This window comes from Capricornis sumatraensis, chromosome 3 (assembly GCF_032405125.1).
Source record: "Capricornis sumatraensis isolate serow.1 chromosome 3, serow.2, whole genome shotgun sequence".
Taxonomy (NCBI): Eukaryota; Metazoa; Chordata; class Mammalia; order Artiodactyla; family Bovidae; genus Capricornis; species Capricornis sumatraensis.
In genome coordinates, this window is record NC_091071.1 from 31,540,735 (window position 1) to 31,565,383 (window position 24,649).

The 24,649-nt window shown below is 40.2% G+C and overlaps 1 protein-coding gene across 3 annotated transcripts in view; it reads left to right on the top strand.

The window, feature by feature from the left end:
• The first annotated feature begins 4,220 nt into the window (after positions 1–4,220).
• Positions 4,221–24,649, top strand: part of GSPT1 (G1 to S phase transition 1) — a 28,709-nt gene continuing 8,280 nt past the window's right edge. Inside the window, exons 1-10 of one of the 3 annotated variants that reach the window (XM_068969624.1) lie at positions 4,221–4,581; positions 16,258–16,302; positions 16,416–16,457; positions 17,174–17,401; positions 18,178–18,211; positions 19,806–19,883; positions 21,662–21,842; positions 22,610–22,764; positions 22,868–23,008; positions 24,256–24,349. In XM_068969624.1, coding sequence (XP_068825725.1) covers positions 4,221–4,581; positions 16,258–16,302; positions 16,416–16,457; positions 17,174–17,401; positions 18,178–18,211; positions 19,806–19,883; positions 21,662–21,842; positions 22,610–22,764; positions 22,868–23,008; positions 24,256–24,349 — 1,359 coding nt within the window. Of the gene's footprint in view, positions 4,582–5,011; positions 5,109–16,257; positions 16,303–16,415; positions 16,458–17,173; positions 17,402–18,177; positions 18,212–19,805; positions 19,884–21,661; positions 21,843–22,609; positions 22,765–22,867; positions 23,009–24,255; positions 24,350–24,649 lie in introns of those variants that run through there. The other 2 variants (XM_068969625.1, XM_068969626.1) reach the window with 2 other exon arrangements.

Sequence of the window (24,649 nt, forward strand, 5' to 3'; positions counted from 1 at the left end):
ATCTCCTTCAGAATGGACTGGTTGGATCTCCTTGCAGTCCAAGGGACTCTCAAGAGTCTTCTCCAACACCACAGTTCAAAAGCATCAATTCTTCAGCACTCAGTCTTCTTCACAGTCCAACTCTCACATCCACACGTGACCACAGGAAAAACCATAGCCTTGACTAGATGGACCTTAGTCGGCAAAGTAATGTCTCTGCTTTTGAATATACTATCTAGGTTGGTCATAACTTTTCTTCCAAGGAGTAAGCGTCTTTTAATTTCATGGCTGCAGTCACCATCTGCAGTGATTTTGGAGCCCAAAAAGATAAAGTCTGACACTGTTTCCACTGTTTCCCCATCTATTTCCCATGAAGTGATGGGACTGGATGCCATGATCTTCGTTTTCTGAATGTTGAGATTTAAGCCAACTTTTTCACTCTCCTCTTTCACTTTCATCAAGAGGCTTTTTGGCTCCTCTTCACTTTCTGCCATAAGCGTTGTGTCATCTGCATATCTGAGGTTATGGAGATCTCTCCTGGCAATCTTGATTCCAGCTTGTGTTTCTTTCAGTCCAGCGTTTCTCATGATGTACTCTGCATAGAAGTTAAATAAGCAGGGTGACAATATACAGCCTTGACATACTACTTTTCCTATTTGAAACCAGTCTGTTGTTCCATGTCCAGTTCTAACTGTTGCTTCCTGGCCTGCATATAGGTTTCTCAAGAGGCAGGTCAGGTGGTCTGGTATTCCCATCCCTTTCAGAATTTTCCATAGTTTATTGGGATTCACACAGTCAAAGGCTTTGGCATAGTCAATAAAGCAGAAATAGATGTTTTTCTGGAACTCTCTTGCTTTTTCCATGATCCAGCAGATGTTGGCAATTTGATCTCTGGTTCCTCTGCCTTTTCTAAAACAAGCTTGAGCATCTGGAAGTTCACGGTTCACGTATTGCTGAAGCCTGACTTGGAGAATTTTGAGCATTACTTTACTAGCATGTGAGATGAGTGCAATTGTACGGTAGTTTGAGCATTCTTTGGCCTCATAGCTACATGTTATTCCATAATAGTGATACATCATATTCATTACACATGTACTTCTGAGTTGGCCTCATAGCTAAATGTTATCTCAAATGGTAAAGAACCTGCCTGCCAGTGCAGGAGACACAGGAGATCTGGGTTCAATTCCTAGGTCAGGAAGATCCCCTGGAGAAGGAAATGGCAACTCCATTTCCTAGTGTTCTTGTCTGGAGAATCTCATAGACAGAAGAGCCTGGTGGGCTGGCTACAGTCCATAGGGTTGCAAAGAGTTTGACATGAGTGAGGTGACTTAGCACGTGCTACATATATCACTTACTTAACCATGTCTTTGTTCATGGACATTTAGGTTGTTTTTAGTTTGGAGCTATTCCATATTCCATATTCCAATTCCAGGGCCCTCAGGGTGATTCCTCTTGTTGTCAACTAACTTTGTGTGTGCATCACAGGGACTACCAGGTTGTCCTTGGAAAACTAACTCTTAAAGTTGAGAATCCTGTGTCTCAATAGCCCCAATGAGTGGAAAAGGGCAGTATTGTGCCAGATGCCCTACTGATTCCCCCATTCATTCATCTAACATTTATTAAGCACGTTTTCTATGCCAGGCATTATACTGAGCATTATAAATATAAAGAAGATGAACAAAAGATTCTAACCTCAGATTGCTCAGTCTTAGCACAACGATAATTACCAAGACACTGTAAATCAATTATACCTCAATTTAAAAAGAGAAGAAAAAAAAGAAAGAAAGCTTCTTCCTTTTCTATTTGGAGCAGTATCTCTACCCAGGCAGGTTAAGGCTTTTGAAAATCAACAGAGTGGATTCTTTCCTGAATAATTATCCTATTCAGGGACATCAATGACATAATGACATCAACTTTTCTAAGCTGCAGTCTTAGTAGTTTCCTTGTCCCTAGGAAAAATACACCAAAGAAACTCGGCTGATTTAATTAGATGAGAAGAACTAACCTATCAGTGATCACCCAGTGCCCTCCGGGTGATTCCTCTTGAAGTGTGGTATCCGATGACACGGGGTTGGAGAAGGACACGGTGGTTCACTATTTGAGTCAGCTGCTTGTGTTGACATTTTCCTAGGAGCAGGTTGGGGAGAGCAAATCTTGACTGTGAGAGCACTTCAGGCACTTTATTTTGGATACATTGTATTTTCTTCTTCTCCTGACTGATTCAACAGCAAAGGTGGCCTCCTATATATAAAAGAAGGTCTGTTTTTTATATCAATCATTGATATATTCTCTGTAAACCTAAGGACAATCCACTTAACACCAAGTTTAAAGGGGAACATATACGATTCAGTGGAGTCTTCAGAGAACTATACTAACAGGCTGTAACAAGAACTTTGTATTAATGAGAGGAATAAATCCTCTGTTATTGGGGGGTGGGGTGGGTGGGTCGGGATTTAGGTCGAGAAAATTTCAGGGAACATGAACCACAGACCTGTTCAGAAGCTTAAATCCAGCCTTGTGGTAATTGAGATTTCTGGTTTCTTTACATTTATAGGGTTCAGTTTCCCAAGTGTTACGTGTTAAAGAAACAAAGCAACCAGCAAATTTGCTAATTTCATATTAAACACAATTTCAAACCACTTTAGAGTAGCATTCGTTCTCAAAGGTAACTGACAGCTTTGCTTTTGATTCGTCTCATTAGGCTGGGTCCTCTTTTATCCTTAAATCAGACATTTAAAATTAAAATTAAAATCTAGATTTGGGATCTTCACATAAGGTTCTTAAGAAACATCCTGTGTTCCCGCTTGTACGCCGTATAATTTCTATTGAGCAGGTTAGTTGCACTCTGTCTAGACTTCTTGGAGAAAAATAACAATATGTTTTTCTCGGTCTTGGGCTCCACAAGGGAGAATTACAGGAAAACTTAACAGGTACCTTCCTACTTGAAGCAGTTGGATCTATATATTTATCTTTTGCCCGCCCCCCGCCCCCCGCCCCCTTTTTCCATGTTTACCAAACGGCAATTGGCAGCAGTCAATAAAAGTACTTCGGGAAAATCTGAGCAAATTCGTCCATTCAAAAGAAAACCACTTCAACGGAAGGTGTACAATGAAGCACAAAAATAACCCTGTTAGGTGGGACTAGCTGGTTACATCATGGAATATGGTAATCCTCTATTTAATTTACAAAGCCCTTGGCCGAGAGGAGGAAGGGATGGAAAAGTTTGAGTGAAGGCTTTAAATGACTAGTCATACAGACAGTGAGTCACTGTAAGTTTCCAGTTAATAATCCCCTCTGCCAGGCTGGGCTTTATGAGCCACAAAGCAGTTTAAGTGGTAATGGCTCACAGTTTTATGGTCTCTTCTACCAAATGAATACAGAAAATGAAAGACGCCCTGAGTCGCCTTTGAAATGTAGGGCAAATTCAGACTGGGGGCAGGGAGGAGGAAGGTGGAATGAAAGAGAACGAGGTAGGATGCCTGTGAGGCAGGGAACGCAGAGGGCTGGTGAAACGAGAAGGGAACGATTTTCAGGAGTTGAAGGCTTTTCTCTCCACCTTGGAACTGCTGTCCACTTTCCCGCGTTCTGTGCAGAACAGCACGGAACTGGCCACCCCCGCGACCTGAGAGGCTAGCGGTCCGCCGCCCAGAGCCGAGTCGCGCCAGGGCTCGCTCCCATCCCCGCCCCCACTCGGTGACAGGTGGGGCAGCCGTGCGGCAACCAGACCTCCGCCTCCTCGCGCTGCCTGCCGGGAGCCGGCGCCGCTTCCGGTTGCTGTCGGCCCCGAACTCCGACTCCCGTCGGCCCCCGGGAAAACCGCAGCGGGGTCGCGCGGGCGCTGCCGGAACTCGTAGTTTCGCCTTCTGCCGCGCTTCATAAGCGGAAACGGGGTCGGCCGGGGCCGAGAACTACCGAGGCGAAGGTACGGGTGGCGGCGAGAGGTCAAACCGCGCCGGGCGTGGGGTTGGCGCTGAGACCGTCGGAGGTGGTTGGGGCTGGGTGGGTGGAGATCAGCGCGCACACACGAGGAGGGTTGAGTCGCCGCCGCCGCAGCCGTCGTCGTCGCGAGTGCGGAGTCGGGACTTGAGCTGCCGCCGCGACGACGCCGGGGATTGGGCCGCTAGCCCCCGGCCCTTCTGTCTTGCCGCTTTCTTGGGTCAGCGCGGCTTGCTCCTCCCCAGCCCGTCTCCCCCGCCTCCATTTCCCGCCCTCTCTTCACCACACACACGGCCCCCCCGATCATGGATCCCGGCAGTGGTGGCGGTGGCGGTGGCGGCGGCGGCGGCGGCGGCGGCGGGAGCAGCAGCAGCAGCGACTCGGCGCCCGACTGTTGGGACCAGGCGGACATGGAAGCTCCCGGGCCAGGCCCGTGCGGCGGCGCCGGCGGCCCCTTGGCGGCGGCGGCGGCCGAGGCCCAACGTGAGCACCTCAGCGCGGCCTTCAGCCGGCAGCTCAACGTCAACGCCAAGCCCTTCGTGCCCAACGTCCACGCCGCCGAGTTCGTGCCGTCCTTCCTGCGGGGCCCGGCCCAGTCGCCGGCATCCCCAGCTGGCGCCGCAGCCAACAACCACGGAGCCGGCAGCGGCGCGGGAGGCCCTTCGGGTAAAGGGCCGGGATCAGCCCCCGGGACGGGAGGAAGCCGTGCTGCGAGGGCTGGGGCAGATGGCCTTGGGGCCGGAGCCCACTTGGACGGGGCCCGGGGTAGGATCGGGGGCGCGCCTCGCCCGGCGAGGGACGCGTGGCCGTGGGGCCGGGAGACACGTGGGGCGCTGACAGCGGCGCCGGCTGTCCTGGGTGGGGCGACCCAGGGCCGGGGAGGCGGCCTGCGTGGGGCGACCGCGGCGGGGTGGGGGGGCGGGAACAGGGTGCGGGGCGCACCGGTGAGGCCTGGGGTCCGCCTCTCACCGCCCCCCGCAGGGGCGCAGTTCCCTGCTGGGAAGTGGGAACCGTATGGGACGGAGAGCGAGTCAGTGCCACGAGGCCTAGAAGCCAGGACAGATGGAGCCAGGAGTCGGCCGGATGGGCGTTGAGAGCGCTGAGGAGTTGGGGAGGACGAAAGCTCGCGTTTTCCCTTCACCTTGGGCCTAGGCGAGAGAGCTTCCCCCGCTGCAGTGCCTGTTATCTAAAGGGTAATTACGTTTTAAATGTCCACGGACCCGAACAGTCCCGAAGGAATCCCAGGATGCATTGCAGCCCTGCCACCGGGCCGAAACTGTTGGCTGTCAATAGATCCTTAGCATTTTGTAAGATTGTGAAGTTAATAGAGTGTCCCAAAGTTAGAGTTCTATACTTAACATTAAATTGTGTAGGAAATGACGTTGATCTGTGTGCCCTTTTTCTTAAGTGGGACTTGGATTCTTCCCCTTAGTTGATGACACGTTTAGAATTTTTATTGCGTTAAAAATCGTTTGCCTCATTCAGGTTGCTTGGTGTAACTCATTCTCTGTGTTTTTGTGTCAGGAGTTAGTCTGTTCAGACACCTGAGCATTTGTTAAAACTTCTTAGGAGTCATATGCAGTTTTGACCATGGCTAGTCGAGTGACTTTCTGTGACTTCAAGTGAAGTCTTCAAAAATCTCACTGTACTTAGGGCTGCTTAAGTGATAGCATGCTTTCAGGTACTGATTTTATTTTGTAGGAATGTCAAATGAGTGAACCTGATTCCTCTCTGAAGTTCTTTGTTGCCCTATTTCTTGGATAGGTAGACATTGTAAAAGTGCTCTAGGAGTTTAGTTTCTTCAGAAACTTTGCCTGCAGTTCTCTCTCTTGAGGCAAAAAGAGAGTTTGGGGAAATGCTTTTGGGCACACAGTTGGATTTAGTTATTTTATTGACTGGTATTTCTTTTACTTGTGTGAAGCTCTTGATGTTTTCCCTTTAAACAGAAGCTTAGCTTTGCTTACTACTTTGGTCTACATAAACTTCTTCACTTACCATCTCCTAAAAGTGCCTAGTTCCCCAAACCTTATCATGCAGGTTGCTCTTATCTGGCCATTTTCTTTTTTGACCCTCCCTTGTAAATCTGGAGTTACTAGTGTCACTGTCACTAGACCTGGGACTCCATTTCCAGCCTATGTAGCCATCAGCGAGTCATCAAGGGATGGCAGTCATTAGAGCAGTGGTCTGGAAGGGTGGTCATTCCTGAATGAGTAGGCATTGCCTCTTATGAAGGACTGTCTTTTCTCTTCCTGATATTTATTTGCTGATTTGAAGTTTTACTCTTAATCCTTTCCTCTGTGACACTGCCGGAAGTTGGAGATGTAGAATGTGTAGGGGAGTGGTTGTCCCTACCTTAGGGATCCCTACATTATGGTCAGTTTTTTCTTTTTTTTTTTTTAAGTCAGAAATCTAATTTGGTGTTACTGACTCTTACTAGCTGTTTCTACAAAATGCCAGTTAATATTTAAAAAACAACTCATCCATCCTCTGTAGGATGTCTATTTGGAAAAGAATGGATGGTCCAGAGTTAATGTGGCACTATTGGATTGCATGTTCCAGCATAAATTCAGGCCCATAGATTATACCAGCATAAGAGCAAAGAACTATGTTTGGAAGAAGCAGGGAAGACATTGAAATGGCACTTAGGTTGAAATTGGTGAAGGGGAAGCCCATAAAGTGTGCAAGTATTTATTTGTGAGGAAATCAACTGTAGGGCTAGCATGTTGTTAAGTCAGAGCTTCTGTTAAGTGTTCTTCTGTTGTTAAGTCATAGCTAAAACTGGTGGTGGATGTGTTTTTAAACTGGATACCAGGAGAGCTCTTGAAGGAGTCTAGAGGCAGAGCTCTATCACGAACGACTTTATTTAGTTATTTATGACTGCACTGGGTCTTCTTTCCTGTGCGCCGGCCTCCTCTTGTTGCGGAGCAGGGCCTGTAGGCCCGCAGACTCAGTAGTTGTGGTGCAAAGACTTACTTGCTTCACCTCTTGTGGGGTCTTCCTGGACCAGGGTTTGAACCCAGGTCCCCTGCATTGGCAGGCAGATTCTTAAGCACAGGACCACCAGGGAAGCCCTAGAATCAACAGCTTTTAAAATGTACATGTGTAGGATGAGTATCGGTCATTCTCCTGAAAGAAGGCTAGTTTTTTCTTTTTCTTTCTTCCTTTTTTCTTTTCCCCCAGTTGTACTTGGAGCAACCGGTAAAGGGAGATGCTTTTGCATAAAAAGTCATCCACTTTCACTGGCAGGCTGCTAGTTAATCTTTATATCCAGCTATAGGATATCCTGAGTCACAGCTTGGGATTCAGTGTTGACCTTGGATCTCTGAAAATTTTTAACATAAGTTTCCAAAGAAATGATTAAGTAGAACCCATGTAAGTGTAATTACATGTAATTCATTTAAGTACAGTTCTCTCCAGATCCAAGTAAAATGGCTAAGTAATGGTCATTTAGAGTCCTTTAGATGAATGAAAATGTAGACAAGTGCTGTGTGTGCCAGAACAAACATTTTCTATAATCGAATGTACTTATTTTCAGTTCCAATTTGCACCAAGTTCAGGCTTTTTTATTGTTAAATGAGAAACAAGTTCAGCAGTGTTCATCAGGATTGGTTGATGTCTTGGTCTGTTTGGGCTGCTATAACAAAATACTGTAGACTTGGTAGCTTGTAAACAACAGAAGTTTATTGCCCACAGTCTGGAGCCTGGAAGTCTGAAACCAGGGTGCCAGCCTGGTTGGGTGAGGGCTCTCTTTCCTCTTCTGGATAACAGACTCCTGACTGATTGCTTTCTGTGTCCTCCCAGGGCTGAAGAGGCAAGGGAGTTCTCTGGGGGCCTCTTTTATAAAGGCACTAATCCCATTCATGAAGGCTGTGCCCTCATGGTCTAAGGCCACCCAAAGACTCCATCTAATACCATTACTTAGGGCATTAGGATTTCAACATACGAATTTGGGGAGGAACACAAAACAGGCCATAGAACTTGGCCAGAGCTTCTAAAGTAATGGTATAGAGTTCTATCATCCCTCCCGCATTGCCTCTCAAAACTGCCATTGTGAAATGGACATGGAATAAAAACAGCAGTCCTCAGTAAATCCTTGTTGTTGTTTAGTCATTAAGTCATGTCCAACTCTTTGCGACCCTGTGGACTGTAGCCTGCCAGGCTCCTCTGTCCATGGAATTTCCCAGGCAAGGATACTGGAGTGGGTTGCCATTTCTTTCTCCAGGGAATCCAAGAATAAATCCATGTCCTCTGCACTGGCAGGTGGATTCTTTACTGGTGATCCACCAGGGAAGCCAGTTAGTCCTTAGAAGGGGTTTAAGTCACTTGGTGGATGCTGTTATTTACTGAAATTTCCCAAAGGTGACTGACCTCTTCTGGGCCATCAGAGTAGAGAAGATACAGACTCAAAGTAATAGTCGTTTTGTCCTGAAGGGCTCTTACACTTTTTTGTGTTAAAGAATACCAGTTGACTGACACTTAAGTTTAAAGAGATGGTAGATATGGTTGCCCCTTTGTTTTCCTTGTAATTGTTCTGCAGTAACAATTGTAATAGAAAGGACTTTTCAGATGAGAGAGTGAATGGAATAAGTGGGCTGAAGAGATCAGAGAAAGTATTGTTCCTGGAGTATTATTTCTTTTCCTACCGCGTCATACTGATTATTAGAGATCATTCCATTGTGGCTCTCGTTTCATGATTTTACATGTGGAGTGGCTCAGATATGGGGGTTCAGGGAACAAGTGAGGGCAGCCACTAGGGCTGCACCATGTTGAGCAGCTGTTTCAACTGTTAGAAACTTTGTTTGGGAATAAATTTGATTTTTTATTTATTTGGTCACGTTGCCGCTTGTTGGATCTTAGTTCCCCCTGACGTGGAAGCATGGAGTCCTGACCACTGCACTGCTAGGGAATTCCCATGGGAATTTTAGAGCAGGTTTTATTCACTGCTTTTTTTTTCTTTTGTTTATTTTTCACTTTTTTTCTGGAATTGTACTGCATGAAAAGATGATGAAAACATCATGCCGTGTTGGGAAATATTGTAGAGAACACATTTTGAGCCTTGTTTTGTTTGCTGGGGAGGAAATGTCTTAAAGTGTTAAAATAGTGCTGTCTTTCTAATTGGAGAGGAAGGAATGAAAAAGATTTGATCATCTTTCCTGGTGAGTTAGCTGTATTGGAATGGAATTTTTCGAGATGTGAATCTCTGGTTTTGCTCAGGTATGTGTATGGCAGTTAATGAACAGACATTGCCTGCCTGCAGAAGGCAGGGTGCTGTGCTAGGCACTCAAAGTGATACCACCAAGATGGTAAGTGATTCTCAAGGAGTCCAGAAAGGGATCAGATACCCAGTCTACTCAATTGGAAGACGCTTCATGGTAAGAGGGCCATACACAGAGTGCAGAGAGAGGGCTTTCAAAGCTGGGAAGCACTGTTCACAGGTCCCCTTATATAAATAATTTCACTTGTGTCACCCTAATCATAAAACCACAGATCTGTTTTCTACTAAGTGTTCTCTGTGACTATCCGAGGTACAGTTAACATAAAATTCACCTTTCTTGTATTTCTGTACTTCAAGTTTCCTAGGAATTTGCTAGAGTACCAGTCATCTTTACTTGTAAGTAAGTGTTAGTCGCTCAGTCATGTCCAACTCTTTTCGACCCCATCGACTGCCAGCCTCCTCCATCCATGGGGTTTTCCAGGCAAGAATACTGGAGTGGGTTGCCAGTTCCTTCTCCAGGGGATCTTCCAGACCCAGGGATCAAACCCGCGTCTCCAGTATTCAGGCAAACGCTTTACCATGTGAGTTACCAGGAGAGCACACTTCTAAGTAAAGACTTGTTTATTTTTTATTAAACATGGGTGAGTTACTTTGATTCTGGCTCCTTATTTAGAATTTTATCATTGAATTCACAGTTCTTAAAATTTTGAGAGAAGCCAGATTTTGGCTACTTGGTTGTTCTGAGGTCCTCATAATCCTTTTTTAGCTGTCAGTTGATGGTTCATACCGAAACTTCTTAAGAGTTTTATTCCTGCTTTCGGTAGATTTTAATAAAGTGTGGCTGGGCTACAGATGTGTTGTTGGTTTTTTCATAAATGACTTTGTTCTAAGGAAAGGTTAGGTGTTACATTACTACTCCAAGTTAAACCAATCCCCATCATACTCTCCTTCCTAGGTGAGAGGAACACTTAGCAAGGATTTTTTGAGCTAGCCTTGTCTGAGAGTGGTCAAACCTAATTCCAGACCATATTCTAAGTAACTGTATTCCTCTTCACTTGAAATAAAAAAAGCATACCTTAGCAAACTACTGTGTATAAAATAACCTACAAGGATATATTGTACAGCATAGAGAATTCAGCCAGTGTTTTATAATAATTCTAGAGTATAACCTTTAAAAATTGGAATCACAAAAAAATTAAAAAAAAATTTTGAATCACTGTGTTGTACATCCAAAACTTATACAATATTGTGTATCAGCTATCGCTCAATTTATTTAAAAAAGTACATACCTTAGAATGTCATCGGGTTGCCTGTTTCTGTAGAACTCCAGTAGGAGTTCTTATAGTACTACTAAGCAGTCTGTGCTCATCTCCTTTGTGGTGTTTGGTTTCACGTGGATGGTATTCTGTTATCTTTGTACTTTTTTGTGGTATCTGAAATTTAATATCTTCTTCTTTTTGCAGCAGGCAGTATATAAATTATAAAGACTATCCTTTAGCATTGTTTGAAAAATAGAGTAGAACTTAAGTTATTCTACAGAAAAGCTGTATCAGGTTGCTATTGCTTTAGTGACTGAGTAAATAGGTTCTTTAGAGTGTTAGGACCAGAGATGACCTGGCAGTAATAATAAGAGATGCTGAGTGAATGCCTAAGGTCACTCACAGACTTAAAGACACAGTTGAGTCTAGAATCCAAATTTGCCAGTTGCTAATTTAGTGCTCTCCACCACACCATGCTGTTTAACAATGGCAAAAAAAAGGAGCATGCCCAGAGCTAATTACTACAAATGGATCTTCTGAGAGAGAGGCCCTGGAATTTGCCTTTCTTACATTTCATCCTTAAAAGTTTCTATAATCATTATGGGACATTGAAATGCTTATTATAATAATAAATTTATTGAGCAGTTACCACTCGGTTAAAATGCCCTTCACAACAACCTCTTGAGGTATAGATACTGATGGCCTATTTTTACAGATAAGAAAATTAAGTTTCAGAGAAGCTAAATAAATAGGGGATGTGACATCCATGAATAAACGGAGGAGTTGGGATTGGAACCTAGATCTGATTCCCAAGCTTATCCTACCAATAGTAACTCCTTGCAATTGGAAGTTACACCGTCTGTTGGCTGAGACACTGTTTGAGACCACGGGGCTTATGAGTGTGTGCGCCACGGCACTGCCTCCATGTTCTTTCTCAGCAGTGGCTGGGTACACATCATGAGTAGGCAATGCTCTAATTTTTAGAATTTTATTATTTTAGTTTTTGGCTGTGCTGGGTCTTTGTTGCTGTGCAGGCTTTTCTGTAGTTGTGAGTGGAGGCTACTCCCTAGTTGCGGTTCAGGCTTCTGATTGCAGTGGCTTCTCGGTGGCTCACGAGCTTCAGCAGTTGCAGCAAATAGGCTCAGTAGTTGTGGAATGCATGGGCTTAGTTCCCAAGACCAGCGAGCAAACCTGTGTCTCCTGCATTAGCAGGCACATTCTTTACCACTGAGCCACCAGTGAAGCCTGCAATGCTTTAATTTAAAGTAACATTTTGAAATTATTTAAAACATTTTAGGAAATGATGTAAAATAAATAGCTGTGATCACCACTATCTGTAACATTGTGCCTTTTTTATTTTTAGAGGGTTAGGTAGTTAAGGCAAAACCATGGGCTCTTGTACATGTTCTGCAGGCTTTTCTTTCTGATGTCTGCCTTTACTATTTTCCAGTGTTGTCTGGGAGAAAATGCCTCAGCTTTTGTGAGACCGTGTGGTCACCTGTGTGCCAGGGAATTTTAGTTCCTTACTCAAACTGTTTTTAACATCTCTTGGATATTGTTTCTCTTAACTCCTTTAGAAAATTGGCACATATGAAATTGTTCTGAACCCTACTGCTGAAGTTAATTCAATAAAAATTAAGTGTGTATTTATTCTGTACAGTACACTGTGCCTACCTGTGGAGACAACATAGAGGAATAAGTCTCCATGTTTCAGAAAACCAGTCGTTCTAGAAGTCCATAATCTCCTAAGGAATAAGAACTAAGCTGTGTATGTGGGTGGATCTATAATTGAAAGAGGGTCATATCTTAGAGGAGTCAAGAAGCCATCTCATTAGCCCTTCAGGTGGAGAGTGGTTGGAGAATAGGGCAAAGTGGAAAACCAGATAAGGCAAGTTCATAGGGCAACTGAAGTGACTCCTTCAGAGGAGCCAGAACTGCACATGTGGGTATTTAATTTTAAAACTAAAATCTAAAATTCAGTTCCTCAGTCACAGTAGCCACCTTTCAAGTGCTCAATAGCCACATGTGGTAGTGGCTATTATCACAGCACAGATATTTCTATCATTGTAGAAACTCAGAATCGTCACACTGTTTATGAGATCTGTGCAGTGTGGGACACTTGTTACTTCTGTGACAGCACTGAAGTTGTTTTTAGTTTTCTTTAATGAACACACCATTTAGCTAACAGGAGTAAGATATTTTAGTTAAGATGGCATTATAAATAGCTGTTTTAGTATGTAAAGGGGATTAGAGACTGGTTTTATAGCTAAAGCAGTACAAATTTAACTTGCTGACTTATGAAATAGATGGATTAAGCACTTTTTGAGAATTGGTCATCATTTATGTTTAAAATATGTAGCTTAAATTAAAACACAGCTTTCATTACCTGCCACATGTATGGTCTTGACTAACTTGTGCTGTCCTTACTATATGCTGGCAAAATAGGAGTTGCCATGTTGAAGTCCTTTGATCCATGATTGTATCTTTAAATTTTTTATATTAAAAAGAAGTCTATATAACATAAAATTAACCATTTTAGAGTGAATAATTCATGGCATTTAAAACATTCTCAGTGTTGTAAAAACTGTCACCTCTGTCTAGTTCCAAAGCATTTTCGCCACCCCTTCCCATTTCCTTTTCCTTCCAGCTTCTGGTAACCACCAATCTGCTTTTTGCTCTCTGGATTTACCTATTCTGAATATTTCATGGAGGTGGAATGGTATAACATGGGACCTTTTGTGACTGGCTTATTTTACCATGATCATATTTAACTAGCAGTTTTAAGACCCAGATTATCATCTGTGTTAAAACACAGGCAGTATTGTTGTCTGGCTGTCTTTTGGTAAAGTCATGTTTTAAAAATTGTAATAATTTCACCACAATTATTACTTTCTCCTTTTAACTTAAGGTGTGGCAGTTTTAATCACTTGTACACTCTGATAACGTTCCTACTTTATTAGAATTGTTCCTTCGAATACTCAATAAGAATGTGTGTCTGAACATGGAGATACCATTGGAATATATGAAACCATAATTTCATTCCTTGGGAGGGTTTTCTTCTCTTTCACTGATAGGTATGAACTATGCAAGACTTGAGAAATCAAGCGCTAATAATCCTGTTTGCTAACCATGAACAAAGGACTTTGGGTCTAGTAGAATTCTAAGCCCAGGATTACTAGTAGCCAGTAAAATCTGGATGTGATGTGCATGGTGAATAAGACCAGAGTGAAATGAACAAGAAGGGCGTACATGAACGTGTAAAGCCTGGGTACAACGATATTGAGAAGATTAAATTTAAGGAACATCTTGTCATATGTGATTTTTCTGCTTTATTAATTCCAAAAACATCAGTTTGCAAATGTCACCAGCATTACCAATAAGTTTATAACATCTTCTGTGGTCTGAATGCATATCATTAGGTGTATATTAAGCACTTGATTGCTTTTGGTACTTTGTCTCTAAGCTTCATAAACTTAAGACAAATATTCAATAAAAGTAAGACACCTTGAAAAATAAAACCATGAACAGATTTTGCATTATCCACCCATGGGGGTGAACTCATGACTGAGGTCACTGTCAGGAGAAGTGCCTTACAGCCTAACACATATGTTGTGTATTTGTAAGTTTAACAGTTGGTTCTAGAACTAGGTGGTCAAGTGTATGTACTATTTCATTTTATAAAGCTCAGTTGCAGTTTGGGTTATCTTACTAAGTGACAGGAGAGTCTACTGTACCAGTTATCTTAGTCTTTTCCTGCCTTAGAATATATGTATATCATCATTTATTCAGTTCACTTTTTCTGAGTGATTTTCAACAGGGGCCATCTGAGGAAGGGCAGGATGGTACTTATATAACCTGAAAAAGCCTACTTGAGTCTGATACCATCTGAATGTTAGATGGTAGTTGTCTATTTCATAGGGTTTTCAGGGGAATTAGAAGAGACAGCAGTTAGCACATAAGGGCTCAGGAAAGGTTAACTGGAATTAGGGTAACTTGCCACCAACTCCCTCCCACCTCCAGCACTTGGGGAGTGTTTCTTAATCCCTGTCTAGACCATAATAGACACTCAGTACTTTAGTTGATAGAATTGATACTCAGTCCACGTTAGGAGGTAGAGACTCATTTGTTGAATATCTAGGTGCCATGAGTTATTTGATAACAAATTATTTTTTCATTTAATCCTGTCTGGCAGATGGCATGTCATCTTCATGACTCCAGTGAAATAATTGTATCTGAAAACTAACAAATGACAAGCCAGGATTTCAAGCCAGGAATCAGCTCAGTTCTGTCCTGCTACTACCCTGTGCCGCCTCTTCCATTCCTAGGGTGGCATATGAACTTGACGTCTTCTGAAAATTGAGTAATTTTTCCTTATCTTAACCTATAAGCTTTTCTTAATAGAAAAACCAAAAAAAAAAAAAAAAACAACTAATCTATATTGTATCTGAAGTACAGTTCCTTTTACTTTGTGGACTGAGTTCAAAGGACTTTCCCCCCCAGATCCTGTCAAAATACCCTGTTAATCACATAGGGTGGGGTCATCTCAGACTTTCCATTCTTCCTCCCTGCCCCTGTCGGATCTTTGCTCCCTTTATCTTTGCACTGAGCTCCTTCTCTGGTTGTGCCACTCGTTTGCTCTGATGGCACACTTTCTTGTAAGTGGTGGTTGGTCTTTCTGACTTGTATCTTTACCTCTCTGGTTCATTTGTGTACTACCATAGAATGATCTCCCTAAGTCACACTTGGCATGTCACTTCCTTCCTCAGAAAAAATCGGTTGCCCTCGACCTTTCAGGGACAGGAATTTCTTTCTTTCCTTCTTTTCTTTTTTTGGCCATGCAGTCTCGGTTCCCTGAGCAGAGACTGAACCCAGGGCTGTGGCAGTGAAAGCCTAATAGGCCACCAGGGAACTCTGAGGAATTAACTTTTTTTCAGCACTTCATGTTGTTGGAGATTGGGCCCCAAGCTTTTTGTTGACTTATGGGTGTTAATACTTCCTGGGCACTGATTTTATGAGACCGATGTGCTGCCTACTGTGCTAAGGAGGCAGACTGGACACTGATTTAAATGTGAGTCTTGCAGGTTAAGAATTCACTGTTCTTTATTGGTGTGGAGGATTCACGTGACTTCAGATTCTCTGATGTCTTTTGCCTCTTGTAGATTCTTTAAAGCAAGAGTACTGAGGTATTGAAGTATTTAGTATTAAAAATAAATGTATGGACTGGGATATTAGTGTATGTTTCACATACATCTCCTCCAGTGGTGTCATAAAATTTGTAATGTGATAGTTATGGAAACTGGGTTATTGCTTGACCTTAGAATTCTAATACAGGACAAAACTAGCATCATTATAACCACTTTTTCTGAGATGATGTAAGGGCCTAGATGCATTCCAGAGACTATGTACAATGTCCTTTTCATTTTATTGGTATCAAATAGAATTTATTTAAGGATCTTGATGATAACATGTATTATAGAATCTTAACAAAGACTAATCATTACTTCTTGGGCTAGAGAATCTAGAGTAGTAATGTGTATTTGTTGAGTAAAATCTAATTTGATCTGGGCTGGGCTGCAGGTTACTTTTACAGTATCTGTAAAGGAAAAGTTTATGAAGTAGAGTCAGAGAATAAACATGCTTTTGTGAATACATTTCAATTACTGAAAATGTTTTAAAATTGGCTGTAGTTGGTAGATTTTTTTTAGGTTAAACAGATGTGTAATTTGAAAGCCTGGGTTAGTTGTCATTGTTCTGAATTATTGAGGTTTTTGTTTTGTTATTGAATTTCTGTTTTTCCTGTTTCTTAAAAGATAAGTAAAATGGATGTATAGGTCTCAATTTTTAATAGAGCTTATTTCTGTTAAACAGCACCTGTGGAATCTTCTCAAGAGGAACAGTCATTGTTGTGTGAAGGTAATTTTCTATGATGTGACTCTTTGAACAACTAATTGAGAAAGCATTAAATTGTCTGTGGTGTGTAAATCTAGATAGTGTTTTGTAAATATATATCTCAATTTCTTGTCTAGGTTCAAATTCAGCTGTTAGCATGGAACTTTCAGAACCTATTGGTAAGAAAATTTCTGACATATTAGTACAGTAATATGAAACTCTTTCAGTCTCAAGATTTAAGGTACAAATGTTTAAGTGTTATCATTATTATAATGCCTACATTTAAAACTACATTGACAACTGAGTCTTTGCCATTAGGATTTAGCAAGCAGAGCTAATGGGGCATTAACACTGCCATGATAAATTTAGTGATGGCAAATATAAAAGAATCAAGTGGAGGAAATGCTAAATCAGTTTGAATAGGTGTACTTAATTTACATTTGTGAAAATTTTCTTCCATTTTGTAACTTTCTTACCCTTAAGGGTTTCATATTCCCAAGGTGTTCAATAACACTGATACTGAAGTTTTACTACTTCCAAAGGAAAAACAGAAATCTAAATCTTTTTGCACTTTTTTGTATTCTGATTTTGAACTTCCCCTTTTCTGTCAGGACATCTTGATGCCAGAATAATTGGGCTGTTGGGAGTGTTAGATGTCCTATTCATATTTTGTTCGTCCTTATGAAGATGAAGCTCCATTAAAATAGTCTCTCCTAATCTGAGTCAGAGCTCTGATGTCACCTGTGAGGCCAGCTTGTCTGTGTGTATTACTAGACGTTAGGATATGGAACTGAATATGTTAAGTTCTGTTTGTTGTTTAAAAGCATCTGTGTTTTAATGTATAGATAGATGATAAACCTTTTTCAGAATACTAAACTAAAATGTTTTATTTCAGTAGAAAATGGGGAGACAGAGATGTCCCCAGAAGAATCATGGGAGAACAAAGAAGAAATAAGTGAAGCAGAGCCAGATGGTGGTTCTTTGGGAGATGGAAGGCCCGCAGAGGAAAGTGCCCAGGAAATGATGGAGGAGGAAGAGGAAATACCAAAACCTAAATCTGTGGCTGCGCCGCCAGGCGCTCCTAAGAAGGAACACGTAAATGTCGTATTCATTGGGCACGTAGGTGAGTTGCGCTTGTAGCAATGATAAGAAATGACCAAAGTTACTGAATCCATCAGACAGAGAACATCTTATTTAGCTACTTGAAGTATTTAGTGAAACTGAACTAATCTAAAATGTCTTGATTTTTAACTCAATAGATTTTTTAGCTGGCAGAACATTGCCAGCAGTGTATTCTTGGAAGTTGTGGTGGCATGGTAGCTGGAAGAAAATAAGTATATTTGTATGTGATACATAATTGGTCTGTAGGCCACTGGTGATGGCTCAGCCTGTTATGACATCTGTTAGTCAATATATTTTTTTAAAGTCTAATTTTTTGTGTGAAAAGAAAATAACAGAATTATGTACCCTGTTTTCTTTCCTTTCTCTTATCTCTGCCTTCTTTTGAATTTGATGATACACCATTCTGCTTTTTTTAGTAGCAAGAACTCCTTTGAAATCTGTAAAGGAACACGTATATTGGCTAAAAGTGCAAAGCAGACTACCTAAATGTAGTTCAGGGGTCTTGGCTACTTTTGTTCTCCTTCTGAGGCTCTCCTTGGGTAATTCATATTATCAGTAAAGTAGTCCTAAGTTACTGTAGAGCTGCAGGGGGGGGTCTTAGATTCAAGGAGAGAAGGTAACTAACCGGAACTTCTGACCCAGATTCTATTCTTTGCAGTTGCTTTTGCAAGCTGTAATTAGGTATTTTAAATGGGCCTTTGGTTGTGTTCCTATATAGTCCTTGTGTTGAGACTACACCTTTGATTTGCCTGTTATTGATCATGTTGTTACTTTCAGATGCTGGCAAGTCAACCATTGGAGGACAAATAATGTAAGTATATTTTTTGTTAAATACCTTTTGTTATCACTGTAAGACTCTCATGAAACCTTAATTAAATGTATTTCTAAAAGCTGTCTTTTAGATTTGTTAATAAAAAGTAATATAGAACCCTAGATTATAAGAAATTTTACTTTGTTTTAAATATAATTTTCTTGGGAATAATGAATCTGGGGGAACTGGTGTTTCCTCATTCATCAACTCCTTGAATATATGTGGATTTAATCAGAATGGCTAACATGCTTTTTTTTTCTTTTTTATCATAAATAGAAGGTATCTAGGTATGAAAATGCCATGGTTGATGTTTAGTGATGTGTTCTAGAATTGAAAAATATTTTAATTAAAATATCTTTTTAATCTCTCCTAAAGTAGACTCATTTCTTTAAGCTGTTATCTTAAAGGATAACAGAGGGTCTAGACGGCATATCTTCATTGTCTTGCTTTGTTAAGAAATCTTAATCAGTAAATTTGCCAGTTACTGCTGAAAATTTCTACAACAGATCCTAAAGCAGGCTATTATACAGGAATTCTTACCTAAGACTCTGTGGAAAGAAGTGGCAGGCCCATTTGATGTTGTGTTTTAGGAGAGTGTATATTTTTTTATTTAGATGACTACTGAGAACACCCAGAGACAGAAGCTTAGAAAAGGATTTGATTTGGATAGAGTCAAGGGAAGCAGTTAGGTATTACTAAGGAATTATTTTAAAATTACGATCTCATTTTGACTAGTATGTTTTAAATATTAAATAGTAAGACTTAATTGCTTGGCTAGCACTCAGAATTCCTTTCTTTTATGTTAGTATTTACATTTGCTGTTTAAAAAAAAACATTTATTTTGAAATAATTTTAGACTTATAGAAAGGTTCCAAAACAGTAGTGGAATTGTTAGACAATTTTATTCAGGCTACCTTAATGTTAACATACTAAATAACCATTGTATAATCATCCCAACTAGCGAGTTATCACTGGTACAAACTAACTAAACTATAGATCTCATTTGACTTTCACCAGTTTTTCAACCAGCATCATTTTTTCTGTTCTAGAATTCCACCTTACTCTTGGTTGTTATGTCTGTTTAGTCTCCTCCAACGTGTGACATTTCCTCAGTCTTGTCTTTCATGACCTTCATAATTTGAAGAGTGCTGTTTGGTTATTTTATCTGATGTTCTTCAATTTGGGTTTGATGATGTTAATAATTAGATTGAGGGTATGCATTTTGGAAGAGAATATCTCAGAAGGTATGTTGTGCTCGTATGAGAGCGCAGATGATCACAATATTCAGTATGTTTTATCTATTACTGGTGATAATAGCCATGATTACTTGGTTAAGGTGTCCCCTGCCAGAATTTAGCACTGTAAAGTTATTTTTTTCCCATTATCTTGGGGGAGGTAATCTGAGACTGTAAATGTCTTTTCCACTGAAATTTTCCATGATTTCAGCATCTACCCCAGTGGCACTTATACTTTAAAGTAGCTTTTTTTATGGAGTTCAAATTCCCTTTGAGTGCTTTAAAGATTTCCTAACTTTACAACTGAGCAATTCATGAGTAATTAAATGTTTGTTTCTCTTTTCTTTGAACATTTTCAGGTATTTGACTGGAATGGTTGACAAAAGGACACTTGAGAAATATGAAAGAGAAGCTAAAGAAAAAAACAGAGAAACTTGGTAAACTTTTATGACACTCTAAGTTACTTTTCAGGAAACTACTTATTTAATGCTTTTGTAGTCTACTAACATAAATTCATGAGAGGAGGCTTGTGGGATAAATTATAAAGCATCTATTTAATTGAGACATTGCCTGGCTACAAAATTTCATTCACAGAATTTATAATAATCAGGAACAGATGTTACAGTGGGATTTGGGGAGAAAGCAGATAACATAATAGTACTTAAGGGTATGATCATTATGTGAGTAAACAGTTGAAAGATAAAAGAATATATGGAATAATATATTGACAGTAGTTGCCTTTGCATGGAGAGAGGGTCAGCTCTTTTCTTCTTTCTAACCTTATCTTATTTTTTCTTAAGTTAACAAGCTTTATCTCAATAGGACATTGGTGGTATTTTTTTTTTTTTAATTGTATTTCTGTGTTAAGGGGAACAGTTCCTAATCAATATAATACTAAAAAATGGATTCAGTTCAGTTCAGTCGCTCAGTTGTGTCCGACTTTTTGCAACCCCATGAATTGCAGCACGCCAGGCCTCCCACTAACTACAGAGTTCACTCAAACTCAGGTCCATCAAGTTGGTGATGCCATCCAGCCATCTCATCCTCTGTCATCCCCTTCTCCTCCTGCCTCCAATCCCTCCCAGCATCAGAGCCTTTTCCAATGAGTCAACTCTTCGCATGAGGTGGCCAAAGTATTGGAGTTTCAGCTTCAACATCAGTCCTTCCAATGAACACCCAGGACTGATCTTTAGAATGGACTGGTTGGATCTCCTTGCAGTCCAAGGGACTCTCAAGAGTCTTCTCCAGTAACAGTTCAAAAGCATCAATTCTTTGGCGCTCAGCTTTCTTCACAGTCCAGCTCTAACATCCATACATGACTACTGGAAAAACCATAGCTTTGACTAGACAGGCCTAAGTTGGCAAAGTAATGTCTCTGCTTTTTAATATGCTGTCTAGGTTGGTCATAACTTTCCTTCCAAGGAGTAAGCGTCTTTTATTTCATGGCTGCGGTTACCATCTGCAGTGATTTTGGAGCCCCCAAAAATAAAGTCTGACAGTGTTTCCACTGTTTCCCCATCTATTTCCCATGAAGTGATGGGACCAGATGCCATGATCTTCGTTTTCTGAATGTTGAGCTTTAAGCCAACTTTTTCACTCTCCTCTTTCACTTTCATCAAGAGGCTTTTTAGTTCCTCTTCACTTTCTGGTGTGTCATCTGCATATCTGAGGTTATTGATATTTCTTACTATGAAATACAGGTGATGTGATGAAGTAATCTAAATTAACACTGTTATGGATGGTTTGAATTTATATATTTAATTTTTATATGGCAAAGAAATATACAAATAATTTTTAGCAAGTAACCATTGTTCCCAAATGGTGGGTTAGTGGACTTCACTTGTAGAAGGTACCCCTAAACAGCCTTATTTGTATTATACTTTGTGCTAGATGATTTTTAAAATGAAAATAAAGGAACTCATTACTTAACTCATAGTGATATTGGCATTGGTACTAAATAGTCTTTCTGTGTATGTTGTCATCTTGTTATTATACATAATATTTGCTTACAGAATGTATAATTGACACTGGATATATAAAAAAGCTCTTGAGTGTTTGAATCAGAAGAATGTAAGTTTTAGTCATTTAACTTTTATTTCTATTTAAATGTATGTTGAACATAAAATTCTTCTACCATTAATTACACATTTAATGGCAGAAGAATATTTTTAAAACTCATGTTCTTACCAGTATTGTTATTTTAAAATTATTTCAGGTACTTATCTTGGGCCTTAGACACAAATCAGGAAGAAAGAGACAAGGGTAAAACAGTAGAAGTGGGTCGTGCCTATTTTGAAACGGAAAAGAAGCATTTTACAATTCTAGATGCCCCTGGCCACAAGAGTTTTGTCCCAAATATGATTGGTGGTGCTTCTCAAGCTGATTTGGCTGTACTGGTAAGGAAAGATGTTTCCAGTTCATCCCTGTATTTGTTCGCAGCCCAACTTGAAATGTAAACACTTGGATTAACCTTCTAAAAGCTAGAATTTAGATTACAGTGAACTGTAAAATATACAAAATTACAGTTTTCACTTTGTTTCACTAATCTGCCCAAAAAAATCTTCATAATTTGATTTACTTAGGAAAATGTTTCTGCTTTTCTCTACCATTGCTATTACCTCTGTGTGAGAAATTGGTGTCCACTGACTGCTAAACCTAATCCATTTTGTACTCAATCCTGTGAGTACAAAATTGAGTAAGAAATTATCTGTTTAAGATCTTCAGTCATTTTGCAACTTGGGGGTAGTTATTGTACCAGCACTAAATCACATATATGTTTGAAATGTAAAATATAAAGGTGTACTAGATTTTGGAGAATTGGGAATGAAAAGAAGCATATACCGAAATTTTAAAGTATTTAGACATTGTGACATTCAAAAGTATATATATACACTCAGACGATAAAACAATCTACCTGCAATGCAGGGTCAGGAAGATGCCCTGGAAAAGGCAGCCCACTCCAATGTTTTTGCCTACAGAATCCCTTGGACAGAGGAGCCTTGTCAGGCTATGGGGTCACAAAGAGTTGGACACACTGAATGACTAACTCACTCACTTCTATTTTCTTGCAAGATGCTTCTGATAAAACTGAAAAGAAAAATGTTGTATTGCTAGAAGAGTGTACTTGAATGTGTAAGAATAAGCTGTTCATTTCTTGGAACAGGTGATCTCTGCCAGGAAAGGAGAGTTTGAAACTGGATTTGAGAAAGGAGGACAGACGAGAGAACATGCCATGCTGGCAAAGACGGCAGGCGTAAAGCATTTGATTGTGCTCATTAATAAGATGGACGACCCAACAGTAAACTGGAGCAATGAGAGGCAAGCTTGGACGTCTTACTGTTTGTCCATACTCTGTTTAATGTTGAAACTAGAGAGTTCAGTTGCTTTACATTATAATTGAGTTATTTATAAATATTAATAGATACGAAGAATGTAAAGAGAAACTGGTGCCGTTTTTGAAAAAAGTTGGCTTTAATCCCAAAAAGGACATTCACTTCATGCCATGCTCAGGACTGACGGGAGCAAATCTTAAGGAGCAATCAGATTTCTGTCCTTGGTACATGTAAGTAATCTTTTTAAAAGTTTGTGTCTTATTAAGTAAATTTTTTTTTAAATTTTTTGGCCACACAGCATGTGGGATCTTATTTCCCTGACTAGGGATTGAATCCGTGCCCCCTGGATCACTAGGGAAGGCCCATGTGTTTATGTGTGTTAGTTGCTCAGTCGTGTCTGACTCTTTACGACCCCATGGACCAGGTTCCTCTGTCCATGGGATTCTCCAGGCAAGAATACTGTAACCTTTCCCCTCTCCAGGGGATCTTCCTCAACCAAGGACCAAACCAGGGTCTCCTGCATTGCAGGCAGATTCTTCATGGGTTGAGCTACCTGGGAAGCCCAATAATTTAAGAAAATATTGAGTGTAACCTTGGCTTTAAAAATGCTATGACCTTTGTCTTTTAACTGGGTTTTCCTTTTTGTTATTGAGTTGTTAGGGTACTTTATGCACTGGGTACAATTCCCTTATCAGAGACATGATTTGGAAGCATTTTCTCCCATTCTGTGGGCTATCTTTTTACTTTCTTCATAGTGTCCTTTGAAATACAGAAAGGTTTTAATTTTGATGAAGTCTTGTTTATTTTTTCCCTTAATTGTGCTTTTGGTGTCATGCCTAGGGAATTGTTGCACAATCCAGTCATAAAGAGACCCGTTATTTTCATTTAAGCCTATTGAAGCTCTTAGGTGTGTGTTTCATTTTTGGATTAATTTTTTATAAGGTAAAGTCTTGAATACTTCAGCTTTATGACTATTTAAATTGGGAAATGTGAGTCTTTGACTTTTATCCCCTTGTCCCCCAAGAATATTTTGCCTTTTTGGGTCCCTTGAATTTCCATATGAACATTGGGATCAGCTGGTCAAATTTCTGCAAAAAGGCAGTGGGACTTTAATAAGAACTGCACTGAATTTGTACATCAGTTTGGGGGGAACATTGCGATCTTTGCAATATTATACCTCCCAATTCACATACTGTAGTTTTAAAGGGGAAATTATACAATCTTGATTTCAGAGCTGGAAAAAGTCCATGAAAAATTAAGTTATATAGAGTGGCTTCAATTTATTACAACATGTGGGTTATTTGCCATTAAATATTTTTATAAGTTTACAGGGAAACTTTTTCATTATATTGATCTATTTTGTTATTTTTTAAGAAAATGTTTCTGAGGAATAAGTGAGATGAACTTAAGTTAGAGCCATGTAATTTCTTAAAATTTTAACATTTATGTTGACTCTTTAATTTTATTATATTCTCAGTGGATTACCATTTATTCCATATCTGGATAATTTGCCAAACTTCAATAGATCAGTTGATGGACCAATCAGGCTGCCAATTGTGGATAAGTACAAGGTACCCAAAATGTTCAAGAAATTGGGTTTTATGGGAGGTGACAAATTATTTTGTCTTCTGTTTTAAACTATGAAATAACTTTAATAATTAACAACATAACAGGTATCTTTTTAATAAAGATTATGTTATTCAGTGATATAGATAGATCATAATTTAAATCAGTTTAGTTTATTTTGGTTGTTTTTCTATGAGCCAGTGATCATTTTTTGGTGAGAGATTCTTATAAGTAAAACTTCTGAAAGAGTTTGTACATTAAAGTTGATAGATACTGACAAATAGCCTTCCAAAATACAGTGCTAA